General features: G+C 35.5%; 1 protein-coding gene across 1 annotated transcript; it reads left to right on the forward strand.

The window, feature by feature from the left end:
* Positions 1–8,148, forward strand: LOC137965584 (fimbrin-5-like). The gene is made up of 15 exons (XM_068811852.1): positions 1–164; positions 673–811; positions 993–1,169; positions 1,320–1,558; positions 1,662–1,833; positions 1,913–1,951; positions 2,080–2,148; positions 2,240–2,356; positions 2,823–3,034; positions 5,340–5,495; positions 5,629–5,828; positions 6,698–6,855; positions 6,954–7,050; positions 7,154–7,245; positions 7,561–8,148. The coding sequence occupies exons 2-15, from the start codon at positions 725–727 to the stop codon at positions 7,819–7,821; spliced, it is 2,076 nt and encodes a 691-aa protein (XP_068667953.1). The 5' UTR covers positions 1–164; positions 673–724; the 3' UTR covers positions 7,822–8,148.
* Positions 8,149–11,780: the final 3,632 nt, after the last annotated feature.

Genomic DNA, 11,780 nt, shown 5'->3' on the forward strand with positions numbered 1-11,780 from the left:
ACCGTTTGGTTTCACACTTGGCCCTTCCTCAAAGCAAAATCAAGCCACACCCTCTTCTCTCTCGCTCTGTTACAGTAATATGAAGAACACCCAGATTAAAAATTGGTCGACATAAACGAAAGAAATTGTCAATCATATGAAGAAGAGATCTTAGACTTCAACAGGTTTGGTCGCTTCAATTTAAACACACTATTAGAGTTTTTCTCTGTTTTTTTTAAGTTTGTTCATTGGCATTCATGTGCGTGCTCGTAGCAGGTTTTATGTTACTTATGTGTCAATGTTTTTCGTTTCACGTTGGTTGATTGTCGAGCTTTGATTTGTTTTTTCGTTTCTGTTGTTAATTGTTTTGATAGTAATATTTCATGAATCAGATTTGGGGCCGTCGGCTTTTTAGTCTATGAGGGGTATACGGAAAAGAAATTTATTTCCTGAGAACTTGTGTTAATTGAATATGGGTTTTTGTTTCTTGTAATGCCTTCCTGCGGAAGTTTTGGGGATCAACTATTAAGACGAAACAATTTTGGATCCATGCAATTGTAAATATTCAATCGCATGTTTCCTGCATTGGGCTGTCGACCCTCTATATCTGAAATTTTGTTCTCGTTTCTGGGTTATCTTTGTAGTATTTATAAATTTGAAGTTTATTCCAAGTTCGATACAAAAATTTTGCAGTGTAGTGTCTGGTGGCCGTCGCCGACGATTTGCACTGTAGACAGTGGCAATTATGTCCAGCTTTGTGGGTGTAATAGTTTCGGATCCATGGCTTCAGAGCCAATTTACTCAGGTCGAGCTACAGGGGCTGAAATCAAATGTATGTTCAATTTAAGTTCATTAGTTCTACTTGTTATCTTATTTGAAAAATATAGAAATGCTTTGTTAGATTTCTATTCTCACTGCAGTCTTGTTTAGTCTTTTATGTTGAAGATTTTTTAAGCCTATCTGTTTACCAAATTGGAGCACTTTTAATATGAAATTTGATATGGTTTATGTAGTTTATTTCGATGCGAAGCCAATTCGCATCAGGCCATGTGAATGTTGGAGATTTACCTACGGTGATGGCAAAGATAAAAGCTTTAAGGGAGAGATTCACTGAGGACGAGATAAGAGAGATACTGTGTGAATCATATCCAGATACAACTGATGAAATTGATTTTGAAGCCTTTCTTCGTGTGAGCTCCATGGCACTTTGGGCATTCTTTTTTCATGTTTTTTTCCTTGAATATTGGTAATAATCAATTAGAATTGATGAGTTTACAAAGGGAAACGACTGGATAATATCCACAAGAGTATTTTGACGAGGAACTTCACTGAATGGGCAGGCTTACTTGAATCTGCAAGCTCGTGCAACTGCCAAGAGTGGGGATTCAAAAAATTCATCTGCATTCCTTAAGGCAACAACGACGACTCTTCTTCACACAATAAGTGGATCAGAGAATGCCTCGTATGTGGCACACATCAATACTTATCTTGGAGATGACCCCTTTTTAAAGAGCTATCTTCCTTTAGATCCAGCAAAAAATGATCTTTTTGAACTTGCAAAAGATGGAGTGCTTCTTTGGTAGGTAATTATAGTCAGACATGTGAATTGATGCAGTTGCATCAGCATCAGGTAGCAAATGCCGGTGTTTAATTTTTCATATCTGTTTGATAACTTGTTGCAGTAAGTTGATTAATGTTGCTGTTCCGGGAACTATAGATGAACGGGCTATTAACACTAAACGGGTGTTGAATCCATGGGAAAGAAATGAGAATCATACTCTGTGCCTCAATTCTGCTAAAGCCATAGGGTGCACAGTTGTTAATATTGGTACTCAAGATTTGGTTGAAGGAAGGGTGAGTTTGTGGATTGAATTCATTTTTAACTGAGTTCTAAAGTTTAGTGCTGCACTGAATTTTTAAATTCTCTCTGCAGCCCCATCTGTTACTTGGATTGATATCTCAAATTATAAAGGTACAGTGTCTGGATTTCTCCACAGCCCAGTGAAATTAAAAGAGTTGTACTATACTAGTGTCAGGTTTGAAGTTTCCATCATGAGAGAAGAAAAAGTTTGAATTTTTCTTCGATCATCTTATTGTCAGATACAACTCTTAGCTGATCTCAGCTTGAAGAAGACACCTCAACTAGTGGAGTTGGTTGATGACAGCAAGGTCAACACTTCATTCATTTGCTTCCTAGGATCTTAAAAATAGATATATTTTTTTTCTTCATTTACATGTGACTGGAACTTTTGGTGTATAGGATGTGGAGGAGTTAATGACCTTAGCACCTGAGAAAGTCTTATTGCGATGGATGAACTTTCATCTTGAGAAAGCAGGGTATAAAAAACCTGTAACAAATTTTTCTTCTGATTTGAAGGTAAATGAAGGATCTAACCCTTTCTTAACCCCCTTTTTCTTGTGTTTGCAAGTGGTTGCATGTAAAAAGGAATAATTTCTTATGTATCTTGATTTTTAGATATCTTTTCTGAAAGTGTTTTTAATGTGGTTATCTGTTTCTTTGTTTATTCATTTAGTTGTATTAGGGATAAGAAGACCTTTCACGTCTCCCGGATCTGATGAAAACTCATGTACCGTTAGGGCTGTAACTTTATGAACTTCTTGACTACTCTCTTTTATGTAGATTCAGTTTAATTGTGCTAAAAGTGTTGAACATATTAAGTATCAGTGTGGTAGATGAAAAGAAGAAAAAAGCTGTCTGGTACAACATCTACAAGGAGGAATCCTTTTTTATGGCAGCCTCTAGGTTGTTGTACAGTTGCGCTTGAAGTTTTTTTTTTTTTCTTGCAATTTCTTTCAAAGCTAATGGGCTCATTTTTTTGCAGGATGGAGAAGCTTATGCTTTCCTTCTGAATGTTCTTGCACCAGAGCACTGTAGACCTGGCACATTGGACACTTCTGACCCCACTGAAAGAGCAAAACTTGTCATCGAACATGCAGAAAGAATGGATTGCAAGAGATATCTTACTCCAAAAGACATTGTTGAAGGATCTCCAAATCTGAATCTTGCATTCGTTGCTCATATATTTCATCATAGGTTTTGATCTCTCTCCCTTTCTCTCTCTTTCTCTTGTTCTTAAATTTTCTTCTGTGTGTTTCAGCTATTTTTGACAAATATCCTTAGTTGGTTAGCTTGTCTAATAAATGTGACTTCTTAATGGTTTCGATGGTTATGTAGAAAGAGGAGGGTGTAAGACACGAAGTTACATGGCTACACAAAATTATTTGCAAAATCACTCAAAGAACAAAATGAAATTCTCAACAGCAAAGTTATTATGTTTTGTTGATCATGTCTAATTTGCAGCTTTTGTTTTTCTTTTTACAAATGAAAGGCCCTAAAATATAATTCATTTATTTGTCTTTTATTATCAACATGGCACACATTTTGTTATGGTTGTGGCTCTGAGGTGATTAATAGGAAAGTAACCATGATCAACATGGTCAATAACTCAAATTCCATGATATTGGCCTAGGTGACATTTCAAGAGGGTGGAGGAGTATAAATAAAAATTTAAGCTCTTAAGGTGCAATTAAAAGTAAACAAAAAAGCAAAAAAAAAAAAAAATGCATTCTCACAAAGGGGCAAAGATTGTTTTTGTTATCAATGTTCCCCTAGTGGTGATCACGGCCCAAGAACACTTGGTCAGAAAAAATTTCACTATCTTTGCTCTAGTAATGAAAAATACAAAGAGATTTTGACTCTCTTTAAGCCAAGTGTAATCCCCAATTGCACACTATTCCAATCTCTCCCCAAGAGATTCAATACAAACTAGATACCCGCTCTAGTAGGCACTCCCTTTCTAGATTCAAGGCTCTAGTGTGCCAATTCTTTTAGCTTTTAAGGTACTAGAGAACCTCTTGTAAACAAAGTGAAAATACAAAAGAGAAAAATAAAACTTACAACTTTCTTTTCTCCTAGTGAGATCCAAACTTCCAAATCTTTAAGCCCATGAAATGAAATGTATGGAGCTTGATGGAATTATGATTGCTGGAAGATTTAGGTATATTTGTAGTTTTTCTTTGCAAAGGGGTAAAATAGGAATTTGAAACACAAAAATATTTTTCCTGAGGGTTGGTATGCCAATATAAGCTCATTGAATGCTCCTTTACAAATATGGAATTTTATATATAAGGATCTTAGCTAAAGTAGCAGTTTTTTGACAGTTCACACATAGTTATAAAAAAGGATGATTTATCATGCTTTTTCATTGATCGATTGTGCCTTTGTAATGACTATATTTTTTAAGTTCCTATGTCCCAATGATCAATCATGGCATCAATCAACCACTTTGCAATTCTTTGGAAAAAAGGTTGGTCGATCGTGCCATTTCAATTGATTGATCATGCTTATAAAATGGTTTAGAAGTGTTCTGAATGATCCATCATGCTTATAAAATGGTTTAGAAGTGTTATGAATCCATCATGCTATAGTGGATGATCCATCATGTCCCTTCATTGATCAATCATGCTATAGTGGATGATCCATTATGCTTTATAAATCTTGTTTAGTAGCATTCGACATGATCGATCATTCTGCTAATTGGATGAATGATCAAGCCTATTGACTGTAAACAAAAAATGAGTTCTAATCATGATATAGGCCATGACTAAGGGTCTTGAAGTTTCCAAAATATTTATATGCAATTAGAAACATGTTTTTGGAAAACATTTCATATTCTAATCATGATATAGGCCATGACTAAGGATCTTGAAGCTTCCAAAATATTTATATGCCATTAGAAACATGTTTTTGGAAACATTTCATACCCTAATATTTTTTCTTGAATTCAAAGATTTGTATAATATAAAAACATGATATTGGAGTTTCAAATGAAGTTTATATTTGGTGAAAGCTTATGTTATATGTCTAAAACATTTTTGTAACATGTATATGATGATTTTGAGTATAGTTTTGAAAATATGAATGCCCTAATGCTCCATAACAAGTGCTTAAGAATCAAAATTTGGTTAGCTATCTACTTATGAAGCTAGAGTTCTTGAGATTTTTCTAATGATGTTTGGACTCTAGTCTTTAAATCTTCAATCTTATTCTTTAAGTTCTTCTTCACAGCAACAATATTTAATGAGTTTTTGTGTTGGGTCTTGACTTGGCAACTTGATTGATTATTATTTTGACTTCAGCTTTTGCCATTGACCTCATAAATTTGAGTTGGAAGGCATGTGTCTAACATACACTAATAGCATCGTTAGTAGTACACTTTCAAGCTACCCATTTTGTTATCATCAAAATAATAGATAACAACGTAATTTTACTGTAGGTCTAACACATGAGTGGTTAGAAAGTGAAAGGACTTATTTCATTATGCTTTTCTGTATTACAGAAATGGTCTCTCTGTGGACACTAAGAAAATGTCATTTGCTGAGATGATGGAAGATGATGTGCAAGTATCTCGAGAAGAGAGAGCCTTCAGATTGTGGATTAATAGCCTTGGAATTGCTACTTATGTTAATAATGTATTTGAGGATGTCAGAGAAGGGTATTCCTTTGTCCCATTCTCTCTCTCTCTCTCTCTCTCTCTCTCTCTTCTTTCTTTTAATTTTTTATTTTTGTTTGAATGAGGGTTGTCATCACTGTCTTTTAATGTTATCAATTATGTTTCTTCTTTCCAGGTGGGTTCTTCTGGAAGTCCTTGACAAAGTATCACCAGGGTCTGTTAACTGGAAGCATGCCTCAAAGCCTCCAATTAAGATGCCATTTAGAAAAGTAGAAAACTGCAACCAGGTTGTGCAGATAGGAAAAGAGTTGAATTTCTCTCTTGTTAATGTTGCTGGAAATGACATTGTTCAAGGCAACAAGAAGCTGATACTTGGTGAGTGCATTGTACTTTTTGAAAAATTGTTGCCATTTTTAGGGTGTTTCAACATTTTTATTTTGTCTCATCAGTTACTCTACCATGTCCTAGATCCTTGCCAGTTAGGTCGGGTTCACTGCACACCATTCACATCTCACCATTTCTGATTATCTGGTAGCAGTGAACCTGGCCCACTATGGAATCAAGAGCCACCGCAAAGAAATTTTTATTTTATTGGTGATCAGGATGGAGGACAGTAATTATCTAACTAGCTGCAAAACAGCTGTGACAAGGTTCTCATGATGATGATGATAGGATATGGATCCTGCTAGGGGCATATTGTGGTCAAGTATAGCACTGACCTGTTTACATTAACATAAGAAGAATGTCTACCAATTTTTTATGTGGATTAGTTACTCATGAAAAGGGTAATATTATCTTTTTGAATAATAAAATGAGATTAAGAGGGTGAGAGTAATTGAATTGTAAAGCAGAGGAATGTGAATAATTATGAATATTCTGAGGGGATGAGAGTGAATGAGCAATTTTTCAGGGCTGTGGGAGCAATTAACCCTTTATAAATTTCTCCCTCTTTTACCTATTTTACAACTACTATGCATTCATTTAAAAAAAACAACTACTATGCATGTTGGATGGACCATTGTGAGGCTTGACTTGTCTAGCCTTATCAAATCTATTACAAATTTTATATTTCCCTTTTTACAGATTATCTTATATTACTCAAAATCCACTCCTAGGAGCAGAGTCTTTGGTTTTAAAGCAAAGTCATTTGTGCCTGTGGTTTTACCCATTGGGTTTATACCATCACATGATCTTCACTCTGATTTCTCATTCTCTGGTTGCATCTTGTGGTGCTTTTCCTTTAGCTTATCTATGGCAATTGATGAGGTTCAACATACTCCAACTCTTGAAAAACTTGAGAAATTACTCTCATGGAAAAGAGATAACTGATGCTGATATCCTAAATTGGGCTAATGCCACAGTGAAAGGTGGGGGCAGAAGTTCTCAAATGGAGAGTTTCAAGGTTAGATCTGATTTATTTTATTCTTAATCCATTTAACTTCTTTTTCATAATTTCTTTTCCTTTTCATCTTCTTCTGACTTCCTGCACAACTGGTTCAGGATAAAAATTTATCAAACGGGATATTCTTCCTTGAGCTTCTTAGTGCATGTGAACCAAGGGTTGTCAATTGGAATCTCGTTACCAAGGGAGAAAATGGTATGATATCTTGAAACAAATGAGATGGTCCTCTGGAGAGGAAAATTTACTTGGGATATCAACCTTGTGCAACTCAACTTGACTTTTAACTTTTTGCATGCAGAGGAGGAAAAGAGGTTGAATGGTACATATATAATCAGTGTGGCAAGAAAACTTGGTTGTTCAATCTTCTTGTTGCTTGAGGATATCATGGAGGTGATGTTCTTCCTATTTTATATGTTTCTTTCCGGTTTTCTTTTTGTTTTTTATTGTGAAATCTTCTAGGTGTCCATACTCGATCTTGGGTTTGTCAGCTAGAGTTGTGAGCACTAATTACTTTCCTTCTTCATCAACCCCATCTGCAATACCTAAATCTTGTGCAGGTGTTGATCTAATATAACAATCCATAATCTTCATCATGATTATGATCATGAAGTTGCAAACTCTATGTGATTTATTACACAATAAACATCCATTGACAGAATTATTACCTCATTTTCTGAAATTTTCAAACTTTTATTTGTTGATCAGGTGAATCAGAAGATGATTCTTACTTTGACGGCCAGTATCATGTACTGGAAACTACAACAGCCTGTGGAAGATTCGGAAGAGTCAGCAGAAGCTGCAACACCAAATGATCCCAAAGGTTCAACCCCAAATGAAGCCGTCAAAGCTTCAGCATCAGATGAACAGACGTCCAATGATGACATTGGAAGTGACCGAAGAGGCATTTATCAATTGACCAATATACTTGACAGTCTGGAAAATGATGAAATTCCTGCTGTAGAATGATCAATCATCTTGCGTTGCCCAATCATTATTTCATCAGATCACAGAATCAAAATAAGAGATTACAACATCTTGGCCTTCTTTCTTTATTAGATTATTTGCATCAAGGCGGAGAATCAGAACATGCAACTGAACAGAATCTCGCTAAAATGCTTGATCCAAATCGAAGATCTTGTAAAACCAATAGTGGCCTCAAAATATGAGAAAGATGTCTAGGCTTCAACAAAATTGTATGTAGGGTTTTTTTTCCATGGTAGGTGTATTCTTTTTGCAGGTCATTTGGATTTATAATGTTGAATAATTGAGAGAAAGAATGTGCCTATTTGTTTATTCTTTCTTGGGTCATCTGTTTCAGATTTGAAGTGGTCATGCCATGTTGTTCTTCATCAGTTGCAGAGCTGCCAAGAGATGTGCGATGAGCTAATACATATTTGAACTTTTGGATGCATTACAATAGTTTCTCCCTATGAAAAGAAAAATTTGTTTATTCTGGATACTGTGAAACAGCTAGAAACGATTTTGAGTAAATAACAACAAATAATCTTCATTGTTCAACCAGATGGGTAAGGCCAGGCCACCAGCCATGAGCCTTCTCTTGTTGAAACCTCATATTTTGTTGAGGCCAGGCCCTGGTCTTACTATTTTGTGTGTGGGACCTTTTTACTGTGTTAGTGTGTATCTTTGAAGACTACCACTAACGTATTAGAGCTCTATTTTGTAAGGGGGATTTGCTCTTATTATGTTTTAAAGTTAGAGTTAATCGAGGTACATAGGTAATTTCAGTAAATATTATAGGTGTATATTAGCATTAATTTAAAATTCAGGATTATATAAGGTAATTATGCTATATATAGGACTTTATACCCACTATCTAAAAAGTATAGGAGTGTGTCCAACATCCAACTTGAGTCAAGTCTTTTATTCTTTACCGAAGAGATGATTTGTGTTTGAGTTATCCTTAAAAAGTGATTTTGTCTCTTTGCAATGCCCTAAAGTGGAGTGTGTTTCAGGTTATGACCATTTTGATTGGTATATAGAGCTTTGTCGTACTACTAGGAGTAGTTTTTCTTCTATCACGTTATATTGTACAAGTTGGGTCTCTTAGTAAAGAACAAAAGGATCCCCAAGTTGAAAGGGAGAAGTACAAGAAGAAGTATGAGAAAGAGGAAACCAACTATGAAGAATTTCACTTGCTATGACAATCAAATTTTATGTGACTAGAATATCCAAGGGGTAGAACATGATGAGAACAAGATGAAATATAAAAACAAAATGTGAACAAGAGCAAGATGAATCAAGGCAAGGGAATCAAAATTTCTCTTTGAAACCACACAAGATTATAATTTCTTTTTAAGCACATAAATTTTTTGACCATGATTATTTGCAATGTGAAGTTATGAACACCATAATGAGGAGTATTAAAAGACACCCACGTGTGTAGGAGTGGCATGGCTAGTAAATGAGGAAAACTTCCATGGGGATGGTATAGAGTGGTAATTATACAAGTTAGGGTTTGTCCTCTTATGTCTTTTTGTTTTTTAAGCATGTAACGCTAATGACATTGTAATCATTGTAAATTCCTTCCCACAACTATAAATATAACCTCAAGGCATGGGGTAGAGGATTCAAGACTCTTTTTCTTGGCTCAAATTTGTCCTTAAACCTCTCTCTCTTTTCCTCTCCCTTCTCTCCCAAGAACTAGAGTTTTTCTCTTCACTCCCTCCCTTGAGATATTTTGTGTTTATATGTTGACCCTAGAAATTCAACACATTTCAAACACATTATTTTCCCTCCACTTCTCGAAACCTCCAAAAATCCTCTCCCAACCCTTCTCATTTTCCACTTCCTATTGAAGGATTTTTTGACAGATTTTCCTCTTTCCTTCACCTCAAATTGCAAATTTTATCTCTTTTTTGTCCTTTATTACCCTCCTTAGCACAATTCAAAAAAAGTGGATTGCTCATAAGGAAAAGGCTCCACCACCAAAGGAATAATACTTTTAAATATTGGATTGGCGTGGTCACTTCTGTACCAAGGCATAAAGAAGCCGATATGTGAAACTCTTCCTCAATAGAAGCATGGTATAACCCACCCTGTTGAACCTTGGATTCTGCCAATATGAGGTAGCATCTTTCAAAGATCTCTTTGGGTACTATTCCACCTTATTGGAATACAATTTTCCAATTTACCCAAATCTAGTCAAGGTGTTCTACACCAACCTTGAGCTACTAGAGCTTGAGAACGGAGAATTAAAGCTCCATATTTTTTTCAAAAGACCTCCATTTCTCTAACCATCATAGAGCTTAATGAGATCCTAGGTACCCCTAAAAAAGGGCTGAAATGGTATATAAAGGAAAGTCGCTTGATGATCTAGAAGAAGAGCATCCTCAATAGATCACAGACACGATCGACTTGATAGTTGGGCATACGATGGGCAACTCATATGAGAACAAGATAAAGGATCACAACATGGAGCACTAGTCAATCATGGAGATAGTGACACACATCCTCAATCCTCAAAAGGGTACTTTCTCATTGATCAGATCTGCAACATTTTTGGCTCTGATCCCTCTAGATTTTGCACATTTCATGTTCCTACGGATGGCTGATGTTGCGAATAACATTCGGGCAAATGACTCCCATTTGCCCAAGTCATCACCACGATCTTGGAGAGTCACAACATAGCCCTCGAGCACATGGAGATCTTTGTACTCTCCAAGAATATGCCTATTAGTGAATTGAAGGTATCAAATTTGGATTTGCCAAAGTTTCGAGGCAGATGGGTGTCAAATCACTTAAGGGTAAATTAGTCAATGAATATTTAGGAGATGTGGCTAGTCCAGGTATAAAAGACAGAGATCAATATCAATTTGTAAAGAGTAAGAAGAATGTTGACTCCTCTAGCTCAAACCGTCTCACACGGATTGAGAACGACATCTCAGACATGAAAGAAATTCATGTTCATATTTAATCTGTCCAAGTCGAACTTGAAGTCAAGCAACAAGAGCTTCAAAACCTCCTTTACTTAGTGATTGACTTCATTTCTCTATCCCGTCAGCTCTGCCTCCACCGGCTTAGCACCAATTGATCTTTTGTTTTACTAGGATTAACCATTCTTTTATACTACTTTTACGTCTTTTAAGGTCATTTTTTTATTATACTTGTACACATTTTATATATGGAAAGAAACCGCCTTGAGCCATCATTTGTGTGCATCTCAAATTGAATTTTTTTTTTACTTATGACAAAAATGGGAGAAAGAACAAATAAAACTTAAAATCCATAATTCTATGCATAAATAAAGGGGGAGCTATCATACACTTGGGATATTTTAATTTAGTTTTATGGAGTTAAGTTTTTTCATCATCAAAAGGGGTAGATTATTGACCTAGGTTGACCTCCATCTATATTTTTATGATAAAAAAATTTAGTCGTGTATGTACTAATATTTGCAATCAAGCATTTTAGATGCAACTCTTTCAAGAGATACAGTGAGGTTTTCACAAAGAATCAACAAAAAATAATGCACAACCTTGAGCTCAACCATGTATCACTTCATCTTGAAGAAGCACCCACATGCGAATAAATAAAAATTTGAAGAGTAAACTCTACGCTGCATAAAAACATCTCACGTACTCTAGCCATGTAAAGAGGACAACATTAAACTCTAATTTTAAGGTACATGGAAGCATTGGAGCTTTAGGACTTATCATATCTCACAATCATGTTTAACAGATGCACTATAGTGTTTTTAACTTGTAAACCCATTAGCTACATCATCATCATGCTCAAAACCAATTTTCTAAATCAGGTCTAAAGCATGATTGATCAACCTAGGCTTGCTTGATCATACAAAATATAGCTTAACAAAATCCCATAAAAGCATGATCTATCAATGTAAACGATTGATCAATCATACAAAGATCTGTCATACTAAGCTATAAAGCATGATTGGCCATACC

This window comes from Aristolochia californica, unplaced genomic scaffold (genome assembly GCF_029961685.1).
Source record: "Aristolochia californica isolate CCGP_79_NKW_82.1479 unplaced genomic scaffold, dmAriCali1.0.hap1 SCAF_5, whole genome shotgun sequence".
Taxonomy (NCBI): domain Eukaryota; kingdom Viridiplantae; phylum Streptophyta; class Magnoliopsida; order Piperales; family Aristolochiaceae; genus Aristolochia; species Aristolochia californica.

Excerpts from the sequence above, each read along its gene's own strand:
- LOC137965584 (XM_068811852.1), top strand. The coding sequence starts at position 725 with ATGTCCAGCTTTGTGGGTGTAATAGTTTCGGATCCATGGCTTCAGAGC. Across the intron at positions 1,170-1,319 it reads ATTTTGAAGCCTTTCTTCGT|GCTTACTTGAATCTGCAAGC; the intron begins GTGAGCTCCATG and ends CTGAATGGGCAG. Across the intron at positions 6,856-6,953 it reads CTCAAATGGAGAGTTTCAAG|GATAAAAATTTATCAAACGG; the intron begins GTTAGATCTGAT and ends CAACTGGTTCAG.